The sequence below is a fragment of the Phallusia mammillata genome, chromosome 4, assembly GCF_965637545.1.
Source record: "Phallusia mammillata chromosome 4, kaPhaMamm4.hap1.1, whole genome shotgun sequence".
In the NCBI taxonomy this organism is placed as follows: domain Eukaryota; kingdom Metazoa; phylum Chordata; class Ascidiacea; order Phlebobranchia; family Ascidiidae; genus Phallusia; species Phallusia mammillata.
In genome coordinates, this window is record NC_137255.1 from 23,271,788 (window position 1) to 23,298,355 (window position 26,568).

Here is a 26,568-nt window from a genome sequence, read left to right on the forward strand (position 1 = left end):
GGAACTTGGTGTTTATTATGGAATATGCCAGTGTGCTTTGAACATGCATGAAACAGAAACCATCTCACATAAACACCAAAGAAGGGTTGTTAGCCAACTAAAAGCTTTAATAAATGATATACAAGGTTTAGTGCTACAGGACGATGTTCATGTACTTATTGCGAGTATGGATGACATTAAATCTCGTTTCAAAAAGCTTGAATCTGTTTTGCAGCTTAAAGTTGACAAAACAACAACACAATCTAGCAAATTATCATTTTGAATCTTGTTTTGTATTGTTTTATGTTCACTGTGTCTTTTTTAGATGTATTTTTAAATTATTTTACGCACACACGAAAAAATGGCTGCTCTTAGGTCATACAAGGGCTTTTCCACTTGTCTGTCCAACTACCTCAGGACTTCAAATGGCATCATCAAAATGTGTGCATACAGTGCAATGGGCCGGGAGAGAGTGGTGCCAATTGGTTCAGAAGCTAACTCTCGCTCTGATGTCTACCAAGAAAACTATGACAAAATGTTGGAATTGGTGACGGAGCTCAAAACCAAAGTTTCTAAGATTTCTATGGGTGGTGATGATCGAGCAAGAAAGCGACATACTTCGAAAGGCAAACTGCTGCCAAGGGATAGGATACAAAAATTGATTGATCCGGGTACTGCTTTTCTTGAGTTTTCTCAGCTTGCAGGGTATCGGTTGTATGGGGATGAAGAAGTTCCAGCTGGTGGAATTATCAGTGGAATTGGAAGGTGTGTGTTTTTGGTGTGTTAAATTTGTTTTTTTTTGTGTGTGTGGTGTCCCACATAATTTTGTTATGCCAGAAAGTGTATTATGTCTTTACTTGAGCCCAAACAAACATTTTATTGTATAGAGATACTTATATTACTATATTTGTTTTTGTGTAATATTGTATGTTGTCTTGTGATATCTTTAAACAACAAACAAAAACAACAAAAAGCATGTAACTGTTTGTGCTTGCTAAAGATTGTAAGCACCGTTTGAACCTTAAAAGATATATATATATATATATATATATATGTACATATGTCCATCATAAATTTAATAACAACATCTTTTAAACACAGAATTGCTGGAAAAGAATGCATGATTGTAGCCAACGACGCAACTGTGAAAGGAGGCTCATATTATCCAATTACAGTCACAAAACATCTTCGAGCACAGGACATTGCAAGAGAGAACAACCTTCCAACTGTTTACCTTGTTGATTCTGGAGGGGCCAATCTTCCTCGACAAGCAGAAGTTTTTCCTGATCGTGATCACTTTGGAAGAATTTTCTACAACCAAGCTACCATGTCAGCGGCTGGACTTTCACAGGTTTGTCTAAATCTATATTTTTTATAAATAATTGGCTACAAATGACAAAACAAAAATGCATTATTTTTGCGTTTTCGTGTCTGAAGTGAACATTGTTTTTAGCTTTCATGTCATTTTGTGTGCAATTACTTTTGTATGCTTTGATTAACAAAGGTTGCTTTGAATTTATTCACATTAACACAAACAATAAATGGTTATTTGATTGTCTACAATAGTTTACTGTCATTTTACCCTGTTTGACTCATTGTTTAACTCATGGTCAACAAAAAAACATTTTTTAATAAAAAAGAGCGTTAAATATAAATATATTTGTGTGGAACAACTAAATTATGTGTTTTTGTTTATTGATCAGTTTAATTGAAAACCAACTGGGTTGACCCTTCTAACTTGTTCGACATTGTGTAGATTGCAGTGGTGATGGGATCATGTACAGCAGGAGGTGCTTATGTTCCAGCTATGTCTGATGAGAGCATTATTGTGAAAAGACAAGGGACAATTTTTCTGGGAGGACCTCCTCTTGTTCAGGCTGCTACTGGTAAGCATTTAATAGTTTTGCAGGCTTTTTTTCTATCCCAGACACAAGTAAATATGTATACATATGTCGTACCAAGACATCAGTGAAATTTGTATCAATTAAAACACTAAATACAGATTTATATTGTTGTACCAAGGCTTTTGCAATTAATAAAAAGACATGTGATAAAAGGTCGCCAAACTGTCAATTAAGTTGGTGCCATTTTAAAGAAAGGGTTGTTGTTTTCTTGTGTGTTAAAACGTATTGCAATTAATCATGACTGAGACTTGCAATAAAAAGTTGCCATACTGTTAATCAAATGGTTGTCATTTAAATAAAAGAATTTATTGCTAATGGTACTTCACTTTTGACAGGTGAAATTGTGTCAGCGGAAGACCTTGGTGGTGCAGATCTCCACTGTAGTCGTTCAGGTGTGACAGATCATTATGCACAAGACGACACCCACGCACTCCATCTTGCAAGAACAGTTGTGGAAAACCTAAACATAAAAAAAGAAGTGGATGTATGTTTGGATGATGTTCAGGTGAATGAAGTTTGTAAACTTTTGAAATATGGCAGTGAACTGATCTGCCTCTAGAAAAGAAAGGCCTGTTTGACACAATGATAATCAATGCCACCTCATTGTGAGTAGCCTGCATAGTCCAAAATTATATCTATTGTTTCACTGTCACACTGCATCTAACAACCTGTTATTTTTTACTAAAGTTCCTCGTCAGTTTTTAATGGAGCACATGTTTTAACTTGTTTAGTTATTTGAAGAAAAGCTGATACATTGCGTAGAGGTGGTTGTTCACATGCAAAAACAGTGTAATTTTACAACTGAAACAACTTTTCTTTCAGGATCCGCTATATGACAGTAAAGAGCTGTACGGGATAGTCGGTACAAATCTGCTTCGTGTGTTTGACGTTCGTGAGGTTATAGCCAGGATCGTGGACGGTAGTCGGTGGGTTTAGTGCTTAAAAATTATTGTTTTACACAACAAACTATAAGCACAACGCTTTAAACAGTGCATTTCCACGCTGATAAAACCAATAACGAATTTTAGGTTTGACGAGTTTAAGAAAATGTACGGAGATACGTTGATTTGTGGATTTGCACGGATTTTCGGTATGCCTGTAGGAATAATCGGAAATAACGGAGTTCTATTCTCTGAATCCGCATTGAAAGGGACGCACTTCATTGAGCTTTGCTGCCAGAGAAAGATACCTCTTCTTTTCTTGCAGAATATCACAGGTAAATGCCTGCGCAGGGCCAAAGGTCTTGATTGCCATTGCTTTAGAAAGAATAACGATTCACGTTTTCTCACACATATTTACTATTTTTCTCAACTGGCTGTTTTTATTTTACCCCATAACATGTTAAAATTACCATTGGTTGATTCGCGGTCCCTAAATCACAAGGTATATGTAGCAAAACGAAAGCGGTTTATGATATCACAAACAATTCAAAAAACCCATTAGGATTGTACGCGAACAATTTCATTCTTCGTTATTTGCCATGAAATAAATGGCATTGGTCATCAAATAGAGACTGTTTATCTTCAACTTGCGATTTACAAGTATTTAGTTACACCATCCAAAATCAACGATATGCTTGTGCAAAGACCTAAACTCTTGGTGGTCCCTGCAAAATTGTCTCACGGACCCAAGAGGTCCCCGCAAAGTTGCTTTAGTTTGAAAACCGCTGCTTAAAAGCAACATTCTCGGAACAATCTCATGGTACAGATAGATTCGTGTTGTTTTTCACTCAGGTTTTATGGTGGGCCGCGAAGCAGAGGCAGGAGGGATAGCAAAAGACGGAGCGAAGATGGTTACAGCAGTTGCTTGTGCCAAAGTTCCGAAAATTACGATGATCATCGGTGGTTCATACGGAGCAGGAAACTACGGAATGTGCGGACGTGCTTACAGCCCCAGGTATGTTGCGCTCGAGTAGTTTTGTTGTTACACCCATTGTGCGGGGCTCGAGTAAGACGTTAAATTGTTGTTGTGAGTTCTTTGGAATATAAACTGTTTCTTTTGCCGTGCAGTTTGATTTGACTTAAAAACAGATTGTGGTTCAGTTGGGTTTTGAAAACTAAATTGACGAAAGAAATTGATTCCAATTTATTAAATCATTAAGTCATCCATCCCTATGAATTGGGGAAAAATATATTTCTTCTATGCGGCTTCTTCAGTATTTGAAGACAAGCACAAGAGTAACAATAGGTAAAACACACATTTAAATATACATAAAAGAAATTGTACACATTTTTGCTAAAACATTTTTCTGGTCAAAAAGGTTGCACAACGTTGGGACATTGGCCTAATGTATTGAGTGCTGTATTGGCGTTTAACGTGGAACACAATTCAGTATAGGCTATGGCAGGGGTACTTGCACAACAGCCAGGTTTAAAAGACATTGTATTGAAATAATGGTTGTTTGGCTTTACTTATAAACTAGTAAATTTTCAGTGTATACTAAATGTAGTATGCTAAAAGTACCGTTAAATTCAAGCCATTTTAAGGGCATATATATAACAATTTTACAAGAGCTTGAAGGTACAAGCACAAAAAAGGCGCCACTTTTCACCGGTGAAAAAAATTACTGAGATACGACATCATTATAATGCGTTGTGTAACGGGAGATCACTAAACATATTTTATGAGATGCGTTGTGGAAGCACAATTTATAAAGTTTTTAACTTATGGTTCTTGCTACAACATACCATCATTTTACATGTATACTGCTACCGAAATGACAGAAAAAATCTAACAAACATAAAACAACGTACCTTTTATTGTTGAACGCATCATTGATGACGCACATAGCACAAGGGGCGTCAGAATTTAAAATGACAGCTTGCTGTGAAAGTATAGTGAAACAACTGACTTACCACGCATATTTTTTCAAATCACTCGTTGCTTTGGTGGTGCATAAAATTTAATGACAAGCACAGACTATGATTTAAAGTGGCATTTGGCTGCGTTACTTCCCTACAGGTTTAAAATTGTAGCACTGGGAAGCAGAATTAGGGTACTGTACGAGGAAAACTTGCTGAACCTTATAAACAGGGAGTCGAACCGGAACTGAACTCGAACCCGCGAACCGGTTTGAGCGGTTAATTTCATTAAACCCGAACCGAACCCGAACCGCTAATGACGATTTTCAAAAAACCCGAACCGGAGTTGAACCCTATTTTTTGTTTGGCGTTGGACCCGAACCGGAACTGAACCAGAAAACAATTCAGTCAGTTTTATATTTTGTGATTTTTTCAAAACAGCGCACTGAAAAACACGTTAGATAACACTTATAGGGCGTGTCAAAAATAACAGTGCACGGTCAAAATTATTTTGGAGTTTGATAAGGCCAAGTAGATGATGGGTAGAATTAAATCGAAACGAATGAAAATTTGAACCGGTTCAAAAACCGCAAACCGGTTTGGACCGGATAATTTGCCCAAACCGGAACAAAACCCGAACCCGAAAATGAACATTTTTAAAAACCTGAACCGAACCCGAACCCTTAAAAACAAAACGAAGTGAACCCGAACCGAACCTGAACCCATATGACAAGCGGTTCGACTCCCTGCTTATAAATAAGATTTCAGGAATCGTAACCTTTCGTAACCAGCGCTATAGTTTACAATTTGTAGTGCGCGCAAACCCCCAAACCGCATTCACAGCCTTTACATTACTCCTTATCACGTTTTTGTTTCTGATTTTCCATTTTGAAAACTGCATAATAAACTTTCGCTTGTTTGTTACTTTGCAATACTTGTGTGCGTCTTTAGACTCTTTTAATTTGCCTTTTGTCAAAAAGTGTTAGCCGGTCACAGCTTCAGATCCTGGTTAATGCGCGTTAAGATCAATATTGGAAACCACTGCTTTGATTAACTGATTCCAAAATATACTCGCTACCTAAATAGCTGTATATGTGATAATCTGTTCCCCTGTCTGATGGTCTGCAGTCAATATATGGAGCGTGTTGTGTACAAGGTTATGGCAAGATGATTTTGTTTTTCTAATCAAAAGTATTGTACAGGTTTTTGTACATGTGGCCGAACGCCCGAATATCTGTGATGGGGGGTGAACAAGCTGCCACTGTCCTGGCAACCATAACACGTGACCAACGGAACAGGGAAGGAAAGGAATTTACCGCTGAAGAGGAAAAGAAACTGAAAGACCCGATTATCAAAAGGTACGTTGACTGTGACTTTTGGCACGGTTGTAAGGTCGGAGGATATACGTTTAGGCTTCGACTCCTAGTAGTACTACATGATAACTCCAACTTCAGGGATATTTTTCCGACTTCGACTCTTTGTAGCTGCTATTGTGGATCGAAGAGAAAAAAAATATCCACAGCAGCTATTGACTTCAGTTGAAAAATCGCTTTGATCTTTACAAAGCATGCCTTGGGGTCTAGTAACACGTCTGTACAACAAGTATACTTGTAAAGCAGTGGTTCCCAACCTTTTTGTAGTCACCGACCCCTTTTATAAATTTTATCGGTCCGCGGACCCCCTACGTAATTTAATCTTTCTTTTCGTTTCCCGCTTTTCCCGTTTCGTTTTGTGCGTTATTATACTTTCGTTTTGGGGGGCAGAATTTTAATCAACCTTCACAGTCCGTTAATCTCAATAAAGTTCTGTATTGTAGCAGTCAATGCACTAAAAGAGATAAAATTTTCTAGTGTACAATACTTAAAACAAAGCACAAAGAATTTTATTGTTAATGTGTGTTGTGATGTCACAATGGAGGTAACAATCACAAGTTTTCCTAATCCAAGGGTTTGATTAACAGTTTGCACTTATATACAGGATTGTAAAAACGGTTTGGGAACTTAAAAATATTGTACTGTTGTTAATGCTACTACAAATGTTTGCCTCCACGGCAGAGTTGCAAGTCGGGCCGGGCTTTTCGAGCCGGGTTCGGGTTCGGGTTCGGGCCGGGTTCGGGCTTAGGTATTTGTCAGAAAACGGGCTCAAAACGGGCCTTACTTTAAGTTCCGTTGCCGCCACTTTTTAGTAACAATTCTCTGGCTTTGACCTAATGCCCACCCTACTCTAAAACGTATTGTTTACCTCATTGTCTACTATTGTTCATTGTGTTTGTTGTCTTTATCTTTTTTCTTTCTCATCCTTTGTTGCAAGGCTTTCGTGGATAGGCCTGTCAATCAAAATTTCGGGCCTAAACGGGCTTCTCAAAAACGTTTCGGGTTCGGGCCGGGCTTCGGGCTTATACTTTCGGGTTCGGGCCGGATTCGGGCTCAGATTTCGGGCCCGCTTGCAACTCTGCTCCACGGACCCCCTGAAACCATCTCAGGGACCTCTTGGGGGTCCGAGAACCCCAGGTTGGGAACCACTGTTGTAAAGGGTAATATTGTACTGATTCCTACAACTTCTGACTCTCTACGACTCCGATTCTGCAACTGCTAATTCACGAATAATCGATATCAAGCATCTCCGTTTTTCCATCATCATAAGCAAAACCTTGTTCAAAAGGCAAATTCTTATCAATGGCGAGTTTGATCAAATCAACTTTCTCCCAAGACTTTTCAGTTTTGAAGAACAAGCGGCACTGTTTCCAGTTTTGTTGTTAAGTAAGGGGAACCTAACGTCAACATTGAATGACCATGCTTGGTCTGAAACAGTTCTTTTCGCACCTCTACACTATAACTTAAAATATACTACAAAGTGTATTATTTCCCACATTCAAAAAACGATTTTGAATGTTTACTTTTGTTGAAACTTAGTCAATTATTTTTTGTAAAGTAAATTTTTCAACTTGTGTTTGAACAATTGTGTGTGTAAATTGTTGTTTGCCTTTAAAAGAAATTGGCAAGGTTATTTTTTATGTTGTACCTCCAATAACAGCTGAAAAAAACACCATTTTGTTTCAGGTTCGAAGCTGAGGGAAACCCATATTTTGCCAGCGCTCGTTTGTGGGACGATGGAGTGATTGATCCTGCCGATTCCCGAACTGTGATTGGTTTAAGTTTAAGCGCCGCCCTAAACGCTCCAATTTCGAAAACGCGATTTGGTGTTTTCCGAATGTGATCCAAGAAATGTTCCTTCAAACTTTGTTTTTACCTAATCATGTGGGAAGCCAAAATGTCTCCCGAATTTCAGCTTGACAAACATTTATATATACAGGCGATTTGACAAATGTCTATGACATGTAATTTTCTTTTATGTCAGCTATACCAAGTTCATCAACGTAGACTTACTTCGGCATTAAGACATGCCGTTTACGTCAATGCATGTCGGTTGCCGTCATAGAGGTGAAAATTTCGTAATAGTCTGTTTCAGATTGTATTTCGGATGTAATTTGGTACAATCTATACAGTAGTTTAAGCTTCGTTGTGGGCCAAAAATCGGTCTGATACATATAACGGTCTACTTAACTGTGATAGCGCGCATATTGAAAACTTATCGTGTCTTATCGCACAAATGCTAGGGAAGGTAAGCTGCAAAATTACGCATTTGCCGAACGTGAATTTTCCTGGAAAGTTATTACACAGTCAAACTCCCACGAGTCACCAATCATTTCTCCTACCTCTCGTAATATGCATAAATTTCGAACAAACTAGTTACACTTTTTGGCAAACTTTGACAGTAGCAAAAGTTCGAGCACAGTTAACTGCTCAACAACAAAAAAACAAAATATTGAAAAGTATTTGCATGTCTAAGAACAATTTCTAAGGCTGACTGCTAACTACAGGCACAGTTCCAATTTCGCTAACTGACATACATTTATTACACCATTGATTGAACACGTAGCTTTTTTATTTGACGGGTTTAGGAGTTTGCCAATTCATGCAAGGCACCTTTGTCTGATTGATGAACAGGCCAAAGTGCAACCTGTACTTGTTGTATTCATCCAAGATCCAAATAAAGAAGCATTGTCGCAATTCTTGCTGAATTGAGTTTATTTCGCTCGGTGAAACAATCGTAGTATAATACAGTTGCACTAAAATATTCAAAGTTTGATTGGCTTTGTTTAATATTTGAGGTTAAACTTTTTATTCCTCCAGGTGTATTGTCGATTTTGTGGCTCTTGAACACTTAAAAGTAACCTATCAAGATTTTAACCACATAAACATAAAGACTTCATTTGCAGTGCACCGAATATTCGAGCTAAAACCGAGTAAAAAATATTTGTCCAAACGATGGCTTTAAAAAAGTTTTTGATGCAAAAGTGCCAATGCAATCAAAACACCATCATGCTGAGGTTCAAAACGTGTTTTGTGTAAGTATAATATGCACTTCGATTCAGAATAACCATCAGAATACATTTAAATTTCAGATACGTTTTGGTTGGACACAAGTGAGAACACTAAATAGGCTGTCGTTCCATTGATAAACACCAAAGACAATCAATCCACTTCAAGGTTCGGATTTCGTTGTTTGCGTCACAAATACAATCGTTCAACCGTAGCCTACGTCATTGTCTTTTCTCGTTTAAGATCCAGCGTAAAGTGCATAGATTTGGGGACTTGGTTTGCTTTGTTTGACTTGAGTTTGTAACAGAGCTTTGGTGTGATAAGGTAAGTTCATTGTTCATATACTGCGTTAACCTGCACTGCTGCAAAAAGTCTTGTGGTTTGCAACTAAAAGTACTTTGAGTTTAGTTTGTGTCGCGGCTTATTATTTTGTAGTTTAAGGTTAAGTTGCTTGATCTTGAATAATCCCATTAATGCTTTGCTGCTCGGACTCCATGATATTAAATTGTAAGTTACTAGAGGAAAACGTTTAGGCAGCTAATTGTCTCGTTACATGGCCGGCGGACTAATTTAATCCCAATTTTCTGTTTGTTAATGAATTCAAGAGTCTTTTGTGCCATTCAAATGTTGTTGGAAACTGCTGTTCTGGCACACGCCTGTATTACTTATACTTGTATGCCCACTTTCTAAATTAAAGACGTTGTAGCCTATATTTTTTGATCTTTCAATCTTACTCTCTGGTAAGTGTTCCGAAGGTTTTTAGTTCAGTGGTTCAATCAGCGAGGGTTGAAAAAACGTGCGCACTGGAATCGATAGACACTTTTAAACAACCGATTGAAAGTTTTGCAGCATCACTAGTTTAATAAATTAAGTTTTTAGCTTAAAAAGTCCGGTTGTCTATTGCAAACAAAAACCCAACTTTGGAGGCGAGAAAGTTTGTAAATCGGTGTATGTTTGTATGTTCGCAATTTTGCTTTTAGTTTGCTTTGTTAAGCTGGCGGTTTGTAGAAAATATTAACCAAACAACTGATACGCATAATCAGATTGGGCTAGTTTACGTTTGTCAAAATTTTGGTTTTGAATATATAAGGTAAGCAGGTTTTTTTAAGGTTTGGTTTGGGTGACCGCTAAGTAGTTTTAAGAGACCGCAAGTGTTTCATTTAAATACCAAAAACTGTAGTTGTAGTTGCAAGTCCAAATTTTGGGAAACCGCTGGAGAAATTTGTGTAGGCTAGCCTACTTGGTTGCCTGTACGTGGGATTTGGTTGACTGTACGTGGGAATCAATGATTTTTTGGGTGTTTTACATGTTTATTGTTAATTGCAGTCAACGAAGTTTAATTGTTTTTCATTACTTCTTGAGCTCCAATTTTTTATTTTCTGGAAATTTGCAATGTTATGTTATGTGGGCCTAATGTAACAAAAAATCGTGATTAATGGAAGAAACTTGTTTTGAATCTCAATGTTTTGTTTTCCGACAGCAAGCACAAGAACTCAAACAGCGCCCCAATATTTAAACATGAACACACCCAGCCATTGACGAAACCTGTCAAGTCTCTCGTCTATTGCTTAAAATAAAAACGCAACAAAACCGCGTAAAAACCTTTTTGCCGAATCTCCATTCTTCGGTTGGTTGGTGTTGAATGAGACGACAAAGGTCGCGTGTCAAATGGTGCATAGCAGAGTCTGTGGTTTGGATTGTGGCGGTTTAAACTCAGTGGATACTGCCGGCAATTTAGGCTTTTACGGCTTTAAAATTTGGCGGTAACATAACCGTTTTCTGATTATCCCGTAAGTTAAAAGTTTCTGATGTATAGTTACGAAAGTTGACATAAATAAACGAATTGTTAACCCCATATTTGCATAACTTAAATATTAGCACCGTTGTCTAAAAAAAAACAATGTTTCTTCACCAGTTGGCTATGGCCAATTGGTGGGCATCAAACTAGGTCGGCAACGGAACTAGAAAGACGCACTTCACCAATCTCCAGCAATCATAATAAGGAAACTGGTTTGTTCTGTTCAACAAGATTGTGTGATTGAAAGTCACTAAAACAATGCATGTTTGTTTCACAAGTTTAAAATGTGCAAGTGCAAGGCTAATTAGGCCAACCATGCTTGCCGAAATAGTGAGCCACATTTTTTTTTATTCTTGGCCTCGACAGAAGACAAGAATAAGCATCACTGAGCTATAGGCAGTGATTTTCTCTTTAGGTTCGCTTATCAAGGCGCTGGTTCGAAACGTTTTGCCATACGTTGGGTCTAAAAATAATTTTTCCTAACCCAATAACCTTGTAGGACGTTTTTAGCGTCATTGTTGAAAAATCATTGTGTTGATATTGATTTATTAAAGGTGGGTCGTATTTACTGCTCTCCGTAGTGTAAATACATTTCTGGCCAATGATGTAAATTTAGGTCATGTGGTTAAGCGTTTGCAAAACTTTTGTTGAACACGATTTCTTTTCGTTTTTTCTTTGGCGTACGGTTGAAACAATATTGATTTTGCGTTTTCAACTCTTATCTATTCGTTTGACCAAGCAATCCCAGAGAACGTTTAGTGCAATCCCAGCGATACTTAAAGTATTTAGTTTTGCAGGATCAACAGAAACCGATACCTCCATTGATTAGGAGATTTTTTCGAGTTTATGCTTGTTCATGCGTGACGGTTTGCTGTTCCGGTTGACTGCACGCAAAGACTCTGATTACAAAGTTCTTACGTTTCTGCCAAATGTTTCGACTTAGGTTACATACTGGTAAAGTAGCCAAACAGCATATGTTGCACCGGCATTGTCGCCCAGGTGAACTTTAACAAGTGGTTTGCTACTCGGGTTTTTCAAGTGCAAAAACAAATACAAGTTTCCACACCCGTTACAAATTAAACATAGCAGCAATAGAGCATAGTGAGTGTTGAACGAATGAACGGATTAGGTATTCGGTCTATTAGAACGATATATGTGTGTTCTGCGTATTGGCGGGCAGTTTATACTGAAGTTTGTTTATTTTCGCATTACTTGTATTTGGTTGGTTTTTGGGCAGGTATTAAAGTGATGCCTTGGAAGTATTGCTTTGTTTCAAGCTATATTTTTATATGTTGTGTTCAGTTTTAGTCAGTTTGTTACTAATTGGTTATTTTAGATTAGTAAAGCCTGAATACAAATCAGTTTACAAATCATAACAGATAAACATTAGTTGCAAATGGTTCTGGTGTATAGTTGTTCTGAACTGCAGTACAAAGCATTACGAAAAATTGATGCATTGCTGACGTGGGCATTGCGAAAATTTCGCAACGTCATAAGAAACCAGGCTTAGGCGTCATAATGTGTCCTCTGTAATTTTGAGAAGTGTATGTAGAAACTCTTACTCACGTCCGGGTAAGTCATATCCGAGTTATCAACTAATGGCCTTAAGCATCCGATTGTTTCGGTGGAATTTGAAATAAGCAATAAATCAGTTTTGCACAACTTCTGACGCCTGTAATAGCATGTTCAATCCGCAAGCGTTAAACAAACCAAAACAAATATTGCAAGGTTGCTTAAACTCTTTTAGCCGAAGTATTTCTTATACAGTTGACATTTAATAGCCAAATTGTCGCATGAATTTGTGGACTTTTGCTGAACTTCCGAAATGAGGCAAAAATTACGACTTGTCCCTTGCAATTTGGGCCCTTGTGGTGCAGAATACACGTGCTTTGGCAGGTAACAGGTCCAGAATCGCTGTAGATTACATTTTAAGCGTTGGTGCCTATTTGAAATATCAGAGATGAACTTCGACGGAAAGATTGAGTTGATTAAATTGCACCGTAAAAGGACGTGATTTACAAACGCATTTTTCGTATCAGAGCGATTCGACAAGGAAAGACTTGTCATGTGTTGTAGCTTATGCATTGAGATGTGTTTAAGGATCCAGGTCAAATATACAACTCTATTTAAAGGAGTTTTTCAACCGCAGAGTGATGTTTCCACCCATCAATAAGCACTCTGGTGTTAAAAACCTGTCCTTAGTAATATGTATTTTAGGTGTTTGCTTCGCTGGTATTAGTGTTTGATGGATCACTTTGTATGTTTCTAAACGCTGTCAAAATTTCCAGCAACACGCAGTTGCTATTTTCACGCTTTGGTTTCTGTATCTTCAGCACCTCATCACCGCACGATTTGTTCGTACTTTCTACCAGGCGTTTGTCCTTCTATGGTAAGGTCGTTGGAAAACTTAACAGCACAAGTTACTGTTTATGAAAGCGGATGTTGTTGTTATAGATGTCTCTAATGCCTGTTCGCTTAGTTCACCCCTCTCCGCTCCGCGGTAAGGAAGGATTTGCGTGACGCGCGATCTTGCGTGACTAAGATATACTGTATATAACGTGGCATGTGTACGTAGGCATAGTAAGTATTCCAAGGCCACACAGCTTTTGCAGGGATATGTACAACAAGCATAGTTTTGTAAGCTTTTACTTTTTTATGAAGTTGAAAATCTATCATTTATATTTTGATACTAATAGTTCAAAAGCACAGGCAAATGAACTGTGTATATTGCAATAATATAGCTATAAGAGAATGTATATAAAGCCTCCTTAGTTTTGGACTACTTGCTGGTTTAAAAGGTTATGGAAAAAGTTTTGCAGTAACCGCTGATTTGAAAGTAAGCAATATATATGTCTATATGTTTGGTATTTGGACAAAAGGCAGAAACGTTGGTGTATTAGGGTGAGTTGAATAGACCCCTGGGAAAACTGCAAAGCAGCTTTGAAGTGGCGAGGTACCAAGGTCACAATTGCCGCAGCGGTCACACGTACTACTCGGAGTGTCGAAATCCACCCATGAAACGACGATATTACATTCAAAGCAATGTTGTACAGAACTAATGTTACAAGCCACATGGGATCCAATTTTTAGGGCGTTAGATAACAAACATAAGCTCCCTGAGAAAACTCTGAGAAACATTGTTGACAATATTATTGGTCATACTACTTAACAGTTGGTTTTAGATTATATTTATGCGCAACATGAATGTTATCCCTAAGAATGTGCGACCAACACCTTCTAGGCAATGTTGATCTTAAATAGTTTTCCAGTGACTACCGGTTTGATAAGGGTTAAAATCCCCATGGGCCGGGGTAGTAGTTCCATCAGTCGAATGTACAGACGTGTTGATACAACAAAGAGTACTTGCTTATCTTGCACCGCGCCGAGGTTGTGTTACCGTTTTGACTTCGGACCAGCTCAAAAAATGTTGGATTTGCAAAAGCAGAATGAGGGATTTTGTTGTTGCTTTGACGAGGAGTGCTAAGTGGAGAAGCGCTCCTGTCTAGAGATGACGAAACGTTAATTGTCCGAGACGTAAACCTTTTACGTACTATCTCATGCGAAACGCCGCGAATTCTTTACGCCAGCCTGGGAAAAAACTGCTCTGCGTTTGATTTATTTCTTTGCCTCACGCAGCGAAAGATTTTAAGTTTTAAAAGTTGGTTCGGCCCACTGCAATGGAAATTTTTAAGGGTGGGGTTCACAAAAGTAAGAGAGGTCATCTGAATGGAATTGACTAAGCAGGGAGACTAAAGATAAACAAAGCATGTGAGAAGAGAATATAAAATATAATTTTTTTTAATATAAAAAACAGTTGATAAATCGTGTTTTTCAATAAGAGTACAAAGTCCAAGGCCCCCTTCAAGGCAGGAATAAAGTTGTTTTTCAATCTTACCGAAAGTAATGTTTTGTAAAATCTCGTATATTTAGTGCAAAACCGTATTGGTGGGTTAGCAATAAAGAGACCATATTCAAAATAGCCCGTAAAATGAGATACAACCAGTCTGTTATATCGTGTTTTTATATTACTGCAAAACAAACAACTAATACACAACAGTGATAAATAACAAATGTTCTTATCACAGACTCATTTCACGTACGTTAGCCGGTTGGTGCTTACCATACATATCACTGCATGTAAAATAGATAGTGCTACTACGAACGCCTGTGCGAGTTACGTTAAAAAACTTCCGGCCACAAAACAGTGTTAAAATATAACGCGCCGGATATTCGCGACATGCACGGCTTGACTATAGTTGATGGGAGTTGTTTTCTCTGCGCCCAGGATGTATTTATGTATTGTGTGAGCTTCGTCGGTTTATACCCAAGGTTTATGGCTTAACGGCTGGCGATTATGTATGGCAGGCTTGGACTTGGGATCCGGCTTGCTACATCAATACAATAGTGATGTAGGATTCTTTCACCTCAAGGCGATACTATATTAAATTGGAAGGTGCCAAACTTAGATATAACGAAAAAGTTTGATTGTATTTTTTAGACCAATAAAACGTATTCACCTAATGGAATTTTGTGCACAGATATTTTCGAAAAAAATACTATTAAACTGCCGAAATTGTGAAGAGGGTATTGATCAGTAGCAAGTGAAACAAGCGCTGTTTGAGTTTTGCGAAAAGTTGCGCCCACAAACAGATGTAAAACAGTTTCAGATTTTCTTTCTGGCTGCTCTTGTTTTTGGGTTTAGTTCAAATCGGATAGCAAGCATTGTTTTGAACAAATGATAATCTGTTGTTGCATGAAAGGATATGCGAGCGCCCTGGCGTCTACCGTCAACAATTCTTAGGATTTCAATTGTCACCTCTTCTGCCTTCTGTTACCGGTAACTGAATGAACTTATGTCCTGTTTTTACCTGGAAACTATTTGTGATTGTTATGTTCAGACTGCTGGCATAATTGTACCAGCAATCGCTTCACTTCACTGTAAACAGTTGGTGTTGGTTTGTTGTATCTTCGCGTCAGTTATTAGTCTGTAGGATACCTTTGGACGAAATTAGATTTTTGCTTTGGAGTATAACAGGCAACATGGTAGAAATTTGTAATGTTTTGTCGGCATATTTTATAAAATTTGAATCTCAAAGCATCTCTAAACGAGTTTCTGAAAAAGCAAAAACAATACTGAACGGTCGCTGTTCTTGATTCCATTAGTCAAAAAATAATACTGTTTTAGCTTGCAAAAAATGTGAAAAACACTAAACCGTTTACCACTTTAGGCTTTCCATCAGAAATTTGTCGTTTTTTGCTTGCTATAATGAGGAAGATAATCTTTGCATTGTTGTATCTTTGCTTCGGGGCCGTTCTGGCGTCGGACGATGAATGGGACGACCTCTCAAATATGCCGAGTTTCTTGAAGGATGATGATCTTTCGTATAAACGACACAACAACGAGGGAAGGTGCAGAGACAGCGAAGACGGATCTTTCACTTGTTCGTGTTTGTTTCGCGAGAAGCCAGCATTCGTAAGATATGATAGTATTTTGTCAATGTATTACATTAAAACATGTATTTGCTGGTATAAAAAACTCTTGCAGTTGTGTAATGGATTGGATACATTGTGGTTTTGATAGTTGACAAGATGAGTTTTTTTGTATTTTAGTCTCATAGCCTCTGGTTGAAGTCGATTGAACAAAGGCGTTTCAGCCACAAATGTGAAAGCATAGGACTTGACTATCACGAGGACACGTGCCAAGTGTTACTAGGCAACCCCAAGGTGAGTGATTTGTTATGTACTAAGCCAAGTCAAAACCAGGACTTTGACCGGATTTTTCTGTTTGGTGGCATTGTCGGTTACATTCCGGATAGCGAGTTAATCTTTAAAACACGGATATTCTTTTGTTATTGACGCTAGACATTATTAGGTTTAATACTTGGCCAAGCCTTCATTTACGACCAAACCCTTATTGGCTATTCTATCTATTTCTTCACTGAATATTTTAAAGCGTTACGAGCACCTGCATGATTAGCGTATAGGCCTATACCTGCATTTAACCCACCAGTTAACGAATTGGCAAATGAGTACGTCGTTAGCTAATGTCTAACTTCTCCTTTGCCTCGTCAGATATGTGCGGGTGTATGTTGACAAATTGTTATGGTTGACTATTAATACCCTAATGTTTGAGGTGACTATATTTAAAATAACGTTCATATGCATTTAATTAGAAGAAATCATAACATTTAACATTGTATAACTTTCTTGTTTATCTCCTTTATGTACATTGACCTCCAGGCGTTATTTATACTACAGCCGAAGTCACACTGTCGACAACTAACCTAAGATACGTACTTTAATCAGTTTTAAGATGAATTTCGAATTTAGGGTGTCGACAAATGGGAGTTTTACTGTCCCAATGAAGGATTTCTCCAGACTTGGGGAGCGTTCTGTCCTCTACCTGACCATCACCACATTCGACTCTGGTACATACGTTTTTGAACTAACTTATTAAACACAAACAGTTACTATATACAAGTTTTCTGGCAGTTTGTTCTAAGTTGTAAACTTCCAAAAGAGTAGGAACATCAAGCCTAAAAACGTTATAATACTGTTCTTTGGTATTGCACATGTGCAGGTCCCGGTAACAGAGTAGGGACTGAAATGTAAATACGCCCTTATAAATAATGTCAATAGTTGGTCATTAAAACACTATATTTGCTTGTGACTTTAAGGTTCAGATGTTGTAATGTCAAGTGTCCGAAGTGGAACTGTCAGTGGACACCGCGCACCGTTGCCCAGCAACCATTTGATTTGCCCTTGACCGACCTCTACGTACAGGGTGTGCGTGGATATTACAGTCACGATTCCAAGTGAGTGAGAAGCAGAATGACTTCAGTTTAAGCCAAATTCTATTTTCAAGCTCTTTCCGAAATCTTGACTTCTATACACGGCATAGTTGTAAGTGGGAAATCGGGGCCGGTACTAAAATGCTTTTTTAATAAATTGGATGCGAAAATCAGCATGGCCAAAATGAAATTGCGACACAGTTGTGGCCTGGCTGTAAAATCAGTGCGGAATTATGTCCGTTTTTTTTTCAAATTGAACCTGAACCCGACCTAAAATGTCTCACCGACTTACAACTCTGTTAAACAGCGGCACCGTAAAATCTCACAGTTTCCATGAAAAGCTAGCTGACAGTCTTTTGTTGGATAAAGGACGTTCGGTTAAAACGCAAATTGGACGGAAGATAATATCAGTGTATATGCATATAACCTTGTTTGAATAAAACGTGTTTCCGGCCGCTGCTATTTTTATATTGCTATGCTTTATCCTCAGCATAACCTGCGAGTAACTAAATAAGTATGGCATCAGGTATTAATGTAAAATAATACATTCAAACAAACAGCAACCGACTGAAGGCGAACTTTTTTAGTAAACTGGCGTTTTTGTAGAGGTGCTCTCTAAATGACACACCACATAGTACAACTTTGCTCCTACAGAAATTATCCCGAACTATTGATTCTTAAACAATACTTGCAACACACCTAAATCAGTTTGTGGTTTTCGCTTGGCATTCAAAAGCACAGACTGACTCAATTAAACTGAAAGTTTCAGATTGGATAATAATCTGCATCTTATAGTTACTAAATTATGAGTCAAGCATAACTAGGTTAACACATATAACTATATTGGCATATTTTAAAGCAGGGGTGCACAACCTTTTCGCTATAACGGCCGCATTGTAGATCTTTATTTCATCAACGGCCGCCAAGTTTCTGCTTGTTTTTATTTGTTAACTACTGATGTATAGAAACAGGTTTTGCTTATGCATATACCGTGTTATGGCACCTGAAGAGCCCGGATTATTTTCTAACTTAATGATCAATCTTTTGCTCTGTACGAAGTCACCATATACGCATTTTAGTATACATGTTCACGGCTGCATACATTTGTCTCTGTGGCCGCAGGTTGTGCACCCCTGTTTTGAAGTATTAATATCTTACAGGGACAGTGAATGGGAGTTGATGATATGCGGTTGCGACACCACCTCCAAACGGGATGAGTTGTAACTGAGTACAACAACATTCAGTCTTCACCACTATTCGGTGCCTCTTATGCCTTTGTTTCAGATTTCGTAGAAAAATATATATTTGTGTGTAGGTTTTTGTGTCGGCCCCCTTTCCAATGCCTTGTTTACGTCGATAATGCAAAATGTCAATAAGTTGACCTGATAGCATATCCGACTCGAAAACTATTTTCAAGCTGATTAACTTAACTCAACAGGGATTACACGAGCCTTTTGAGCTTTAGTACTTGTGTTTTTGAGGCGCTTTGGTTAACAACCTTTCTTGAAGGGATTTGTGGCTTTGGTTTCCTATTCCAAAGTGCCGGGCTCCATTTCTGTAGAACTATAAAGGCTGTCATGTCCGCTATGCCCTAAACTCTAGTTTGTTTAAACCTTTTAGGCACTTTTAGGATAATACAAAATTGCTCTGGCTACAGTGTCACATTTTTGCCTATTTGTCCCTTTTTGACCTTAACCTCACAACAATAATTCTTGCTCTCAAAACGCCCCTGTCCAGCCTTCTCATCACCAGCCCAACTTTAAACAGAGGTGCATTAATGGTCTTTGCTAAATGCCTCAATGTCAATGTTGACCAAACTTTGCTATGTTGGTTCGAATCAAAATTTCTGCGGGCTCTGCAGGTCTTTGTTGTGCTCTGTGTCGCTACCTTGTGGATATATTGTATTAATTTTTATCCATTTTATGTCTTCAAGAATCCCAAACACTTTTTGTGTTTTTTTTTGGCAATTTGGTGTGGCGTATTATAACCCAGAATAAACTGTTTTCCAAGTCGAATAGAAAATAAACGACGAATTAGCAACAGACTAAATGCATTTACGTTTAATTTAAATTGTATAACCACTTAGACTAATTCTATGTCTTTTTAAATATCGTAAAATGTCGGATTTTTTTTAAAAAACCTTGCTGTCACAAATGTTGTGGATAACTTCGGCCTTCAAACAAAATTTGCCTGAGTAATTTCCTTACTAATAACAAAATCAAATCAACGTTAATATGAAAGTCGAGTTTTATTTTTTGAGACGAGTAATGGGTTTTAAAAGAATCCGTCTAGCGCTTTGGGCTTCACAATGTAATTTCTATGTAAACATTCGGGACGTATAATTTTACGCCAGTCGTCATGAAAATTAAACCAGAGTAGTAAATATGCTGTTAGGTTGTCAACAGAGACCGCAGCTGGCTCGGCAACTTTTCCGCACAAAACTGAGCCAGAATCCGCTCTGGTTACATCTGTTCTTCATCGCCCACTCGTGGCAGCTCCATGTGTACTTGGAAGAGTCACGACATGTCGCTAAAGAGTAAAATATGTGTAAGCATTTTTAAGGAGTCGGGCTTCGTCCCCGGAAGCGTCTTGGTTTCGAAACCCAAAAAACTAAAATAAAAAAGGTACACTTTTGGCTTATATCGTAGTCGCAACGAGTCTTAGCAAGTAATAACAATCATAGTATGCCAGGCGAAGTGATGGCGTCATACATAGTGACGTGATAATCTAGTTGGCCTCCTAAGCATCCTATATGACAGGGGTCGCCAACCCGCGGCTCCGGAGCCGCATGCGGCTCTTTGATCCCTCTAATGCGGCTCAGGTTTTGAAATTACCAAAAGTTTGAAACATTTCATTTTAAAATCTGTGACGATTATGCCGGAACAAAAGTCGAAAATATAGCGTAACCACTTCTAGTAATTCGCCACAGCCGCGCTTCTCATGAAACTAAAAGAAGTAAAGTGGCGGCGCGCAAGTTGTTAAATACTGTTTTGGTTTGCAGTGTGTGTGCTCGCGCAACAAAAATTGTTACGAAACAAAGGTATTAAACAAAGAAATAAAAATTAGCGTCTGAAGAAAACGGAACATTTAACGCCACATGGGAGATTAATTTGCTTTCACTGCTGATAAAGCTGGTTTACCAATGTGCCCAATAATATGCAATTCGAAACAAACTAACAACAAAAAGTTTAATGTCGTAAAAAACGTTTATGAAGTGGCATTTCATATCATATTTAATTACCACTTTGTGGCTCCTAGTGTTTTATTTACTATGTGAAACTGGTTCGAATGGCTCTTTGAGTGGTAAAGGTTGGCGACCCCTGCTATATGACAAGGCATAGGCCGTGAAAAGTTAGCCTGCGCTGGGATTCGAATCAACGACAGGAGCCTGTCTTATTACTGAGAGTATAGCTCACTGGTATAGAGCGCCAGCCCTAAAAGGCTCCAGTCGTGGGTTCGAATTCCATCGTGTACTTAAATTTAATTTTGTACTTAAATATCATCGTATACTGTGTACTTAAATATACCCTTACTTCAATATATCCTACTAAATATACCCTTGTTATATTTCTTAATCACTGCAAACAGTACTTACTCCGAGTTCTGGAGTTCTGAACACATACTCCGCATGCTTTTGGACAAACGTTACGGATCCAAACAGCGAATGGTCCAGTACAGTATTCGCTCCTTTTCCATGCCGAGCAACGTATGTTTTTGTCTTTACAGGCTAAACATATAATGAGGCATATTTTATTAAAGGACAAACTTTGTCTGAATTTACCAGTTTCAAAAGTTGCAAGTATTATTTTATTTTTATATCTTTTACGTTTTACATCTTTTAACTTTTACAATAGGATAAAATACTATGAGTTTAATTTAAAATTTAAAGATACATTGTTTTGGTTGCAGGCAGTAAACAATTTGTTATAATTTTTATGACAAAGCGTTTCTCGATTAGGTGCCTTAAATCATAATTACCAATATTTTGTAAGATTTTGTTGTCATTTGGGCTTAAAATGTTGATTTTGTTCTAATCATCTCACCCAGCACATTTTAATACAAACGTGACACATACCTGTTATTTACAAACTTACTGACCTTGTGTATCACAGGGCGGAAGAACACAAGACCTGGTTTGCCTTGTTTCGCCTTCACAACTTTCTTCGTGGAGACATTTTCGGAATCTCGACTGAGTTGAATTTCCACACGTTTTTGTACATCTGCCATACTTGCTCCAAGCGGTAAACCCTGGAAAAGTTTTTACATAAAAATCATTTTATACCAAATTTACACATATAGGGTCTTTTTAGGGCCATAGACTGCCTTTACAACCAATCAAAAGGTTTAAATGTAAATAACAGGTGGTACAATACGTATTGCAGTTGTGTAATTGTTATTTAAAGTTAAAGAGCGTTTGTGAAGGAAAAGATATTTAATTTAAAACAAAATTGTGAGAGTCAGCAGTGAAGTGAAAGGTTTAGGAGCCCTGATTGAAGTGTTTTGTTTTAGCACATCAGAAAAATTGTAAAACGATCAGATTCAAATTAACAATCTATTTCAAGAATAATTGATAGTGTTTGTAGTTTTGGTATAAACTTGTATTATGTTTCGCTTTACGCTTACAGTCTTGGACACCAACTGTCGCTGCGTCTTTTTGTTCTTCTGGTCTAAATATTTCGCAAGGAACTCGAACATTTTGCCAATCTCTTCCATCGAATGAAATGTAGATGCTAGATAAAAGAAAGTTGTTGTCAATCCAACTGGCAAAACTGTATATTTTATCCTGATTTAAAAAACGCAACTTGATCAAAACGATTGTGGTAAATACATTCTTGGATTCACTTTCTCCTTAGTGCTACAAAGCTTGATTTAAGCTCGTTTAACACGCTGCAGTGCTGACGACAACAGCGATAGTTGAAGTAACTGTATGACAATTTTGCCTAAATACACAAGTACCCTGGCAAGTTTAACATTTGGTCAGGCTATATTAAGTGCTGAAATTAACTTAGGAACACTATGCACGGACTTGAAAAGTAGTTTAATCATAAACATTACTGCCAAGGTAGTGGTGTATATAGAATACATCGTGTAGACGTTTCGACAATCTCTGTTGTCATCATCAGTACATGTTTTCAATCAAGCTGTGGAACACGGTATATAAAGCACACGGTATATAAAGCACTTGATTGAAAACATGTACTGATGATGACAACAGAGATTGTCGAAACGTCTACACGATGTATTCTATATACACCACTACCTTGGCAGTAATGTTTATGATGAAATTAACTTACATTGCACATTTAGGACTTACAAGAAAACTACGTCACTCGTACAAGTTCCTTTCCACGTGTAGGTCACGTGAGCTTTGTAGCTGTTGTCAGTATCGCTTGTCACAGTTGACTCCGGCCTTGATTCGCATTTCAATACTTTGTGACCTTTCGGAATATCGTGATTTGACCACGTGCCCACTAGTGGCGCCCAGGAGTTCGATTTGGCGCGGGCTTGGGCGAACACTTTGGTGAAGAGTTTCCCGACTATTTGAACTGCAATGATAAGTGCATGTGTTTTAATCACAGTTTTTACTGTACGTTTGTAAATAAATATATCCCTTTTATGGCTGTGATGGTGCTTATTGTTTTGGTAGGCGACAAAGCTATTCACTGAAACAAGTACTTTGTGTAACTTTACACCATGAGTTAGACGAAACGCTTACTTTGTTCATTATTGGATGTTAAGCTATTACCTTATTACTAATTTTACTACCAATAGGTCTAATCTAGACCAATGTGTTTGTTTCACACCAATTTATTAAAAAACGAAGTCACACGTTAACTAATCTTAAGAATATTTTGTAGATATCCGAGAACAAACCCGTGTGGCAAGTCTTGAAATATTTTTCCCATCTCCTATGAAGTTAAGTTATAAAAATCGTGGAAATTAAGGAGAGCTTTCAAAGGACCTACTTACTCATATTTAGATAATCAGGTAAACCAATATTGCGCTATCTAGTAACAAACTAAGGGATGTAGTTGTATTTAACAATATGAAACAAATTTCGACATGATTTAGTAACGTGAAAGTGAGAAAGTTGTTGACAAATCAAATCAACTGCTATGAGTAGAAGGTTAAAGTTCAAGCGAAGCGTGATAGGGTAAACTGCACTTTGATTAATTACTGTGGTTTGCTGCTGGAAACAAAGATAAGGTTTTCATTAACTTTTGCAGGACAGACGTTATGAAGCCGAGTTTCTAATGTAGAATTTAATCGGATTATGATTATGGTTAGCCTAAACTGAAACGTTACGTGTGCAGTCAGAAAATTAAAAAGGAACTCGGACCATATTCGAATATTCTTAGTCTTGTTGATAGTTTTTGATCTTTCTGTAGAATTAACATAACTTATCATTTTTCAGTTTTATTTTCCGGGCGGTTGTTTTATCAATTTTAGTTTATTCCGAACATTTCTTTCGGTGCTTATATTCAGACGAGAAGGAAATTTGTGCAAAGCTGATGTTCCAAAAATATAGGCAGATAAACTTTATTATTCTACGCACAATCTTTATTTCTTGTTGTTGTTGCAGTGAATGCAATGACACTGTGTGGCAGTAAGTGCAATAAATAATTAAATAAACGTTAAATGCATATTTTCACTGGTAAATTGGTTTAGTAAGTAATAACTTATTAGTAAGTAACTATATTTGGCGTTTTGAATGATAGGGACACTAAAAACACATAGACAGTATGTTATAAATCAAATTTTACCTCTTTGATTAATGTTATCCTGGGAAGGAAAAACCCGCACTCGAAAGGGTAGAGTCCCGTTTGTCATAAGGTCGTATTCATTGGGTATGGATTGCGAATCTCCCATGGGCCTGCACGGGTCATACCGGGTAAACATATCAAGTTTCACTACAGCGGCTGCGGTAGAGTCCGGAACTTGGTAAAGGACGGTGACCAAAAACACTGACAACGTGGCTAGGGATGTGACCATGTTCCTGCTGTACATTATATTATTTCCAGATAACCTGTTCTGATTTCTCTGAAACGAAAAAAAAAAAACGGTGATGAACTCATTTTTTATCTGTCTTGAATTCTTAAGGTTATCACTCACAATAAAATCGCTATCAAGTCCGTTCAAGTCGCTTTAAATAAAATTGTCGATGTACGACAATACAGAAAACTTTTCGAATTTTATGACCAAAATTCTTTTGAGAGAGTTTTCACGCTCTTCGGGGATGACAACCTAAGGTACAAATTTTAAAGAACTCGCACTTTTGTATGCTTAAAATAAATGCACTGGCTGTCCTGCAGTGATAAAAAACTTTTTTACTATCCTCTAGGCTAGAGTGGGTAAAAAGTTTTATAGCACTAATCACATAGACGTATGCGGCCATCAGTTGTAATGTGACTATAGCAATATATAAGACGCCCTTGTATCCAATCTTGGTAGGTGGTTGCGTGACTGTACGACCACAGCACAATATTGTATTTTTGCTTTTCGTATAGAATTTGCAACAGAAAACTGATGCGTCATTTTGCCCGAACCCTATGAAACCATATACTATCGAGCGAGATTCCAACCTTCGCACGCTCCGTTTTTTCTTATCAGGTACAGCTGCTGCATTTTTTGTGTGTTGTTCCATTCCCCATACTGTTATTTTGGCCTATTTACAAAACAATTACAACTGAAAAATCGAACTTAACGCACACAAACGTTGTTTTTTATTTTAAGGATATATTCAGATATGTGCTACACATAAAACTGTGACTTTCACACACTCGGACACTAACCTCAACTTACAATAACTTACCCTCATTTCACCGAGCGTTGCATTATTTCGTGACTTTCGAGATTTCTCTGACGCCCTGACCTTTTAAGTGTAAACGTGCCGCTACATTATTTCGCGTTAACACCCGAAGGTATATGACGCTGATGCTCATTCCCGCAAGTTCAATAAACAAAGGTGCCGTGCTTCTGCCGCACACAATGTTCCGACATTGTTCAACTTCTACCCACAAATGGCGCATATTTTACGATTCGTGCACTTTTAACGCAAGGTTGGTATTTTTAACTGTGGTCCACCGACTTAGTTAAGAATGTAATTTCAAGGGAAATGCCCTACTAACTACACCAAACTAACTGACTAAAAACAAAGATTTCTGCTTTTCTGCAAACGTTTTTAAGATAATTGTTTACCGTAAATCAGATACACTACCTGTCTTTGAGCTCACTTTAAAAGAGTAGTTTGCAATTGACAAAAAAGGCGGAATTGAAAATTTTAAGCTCGAAAATTATAAGTTTTGTGACACATTTTAGGTGCCAATTTATTACCATTGCAATGCCGAGATAAATTCCAGTAGACTAGTTTTAAGAGCCTCGGTTACAAAGTACAACAATTACTTTCATACAAGATGACCACACCTGTTTTGTTCCCGGCGCCGTATCTTGCGTCACGCCAGTGCTTTTAAGCTCTGTTCAGACAAGATTAAATCTGATCTATCCGCCGGCCATGCCTTTAGCTCTTTGGATAACCTAATGTGTACTTTGCATTGTAATAAGCTTACATTCCTTTCCAACTTGGGCAATTTGACGTCAATAGGATTTTGAGCATTACGTCTTTCTACATTTTGACGTCATTTGAAGTCAACCCAGGTTGCCATTGCCATGCAAAGTCAGACATTTTTTTGCCTTCATTTTAAAACCGTTGACTGTTGTAGTCCGGCCCACGCAAGTAGTCAAGTCGCAAAGCATCAGGGTTGCTAAACTTTTTCTGGTCGCGTACCATTCGAAGAATTCTTTTCCAAAAAAACTAGCGAATCTGTAAAAAATCCTAAAATACCCACACAATACCAAACTACAGCGGTTTCCAAATTGTATTCTGCCTTTTGGGTGATTATTCCAATTTGCTTT

The 26,568-nt window shown here is 37.8% G+C and overlaps 3 protein-coding genes across 3 annotated transcripts; 2 read left to right on the forward strand and 1 right to left on the reverse strand.

Moving 5' to 3' along the window:
- The first annotated feature begins 238 nt into the window (after nt 1-238).
- Nucleotides 239-8,754, forward strand: LOC145224546 (methylcrotonoyl-CoA carboxylase beta chain, mitochondrial-like). The gene is made up of 9 exons (XM_080091078.1): nt 239-744; nt 1,081-1,330; nt 1,736-1,865; nt 2,219-2,388; nt 2,706-2,809; nt 2,912-3,099; nt 3,617-3,779; nt 5,887-6,042; nt 7,744-8,754. Exons 1-9 carry the CDS (start codon nt 341-343, stop codon nt 7,898-7,900), a joined length of 1,722 nt encoding a protein of 573 aa, XP_079947204.1. The 5' UTR covers nt 239-340; the 3' UTR covers nt 7,901-8,754.
- A 66-nt stretch (nt 8,755-8,820) lies between these two features.
- On the forward strand, nt 8,821-19,704 carry LOC145224551 (uncharacterized). Its single transcript, XM_080091083.1, has 6 exons — nt 8,821-9,390; nt 16,093-16,337; nt 16,475-16,588; nt 17,195-17,292; nt 17,542-17,679; nt 18,816-19,704. Exons 2-6 carry the CDS (start codon nt 16,131-16,133, stop codon nt 18,877-18,879), a joined length of 621 nt encoding a protein of 206 aa, XP_079947209.1. The 5' UTR covers nt 8,821-9,390; nt 16,093-16,130; the 3' UTR covers nt 18,880-19,704.
- A 180-nt stretch (nt 19,705-19,884) lies between these two features.
- On the reverse strand, nt 19,885-24,691 carry LOC145224550 (uncharacterized). Its single transcript, XM_080091082.1, has 6 exons — nt 24,420-24,691; nt 22,970-23,201; nt 22,279-22,385; nt 21,754-21,903; nt 21,251-21,382; nt 19,885-20,184 (listed from the first exon to the last, which is right to left on the reverse strand). Exons 1-6 carry the CDS (start codon nt 24,661-24,663, stop codon nt 20,054-20,056), a joined length of 996 nt encoding a protein of 331 aa, XP_079947208.1. The 5' UTR covers nt 24,664-24,691; the 3' UTR covers nt 19,885-20,053.
- Between the last annotated feature and the right edge of the window lie 1,877 nt (nt 24,692-26,568).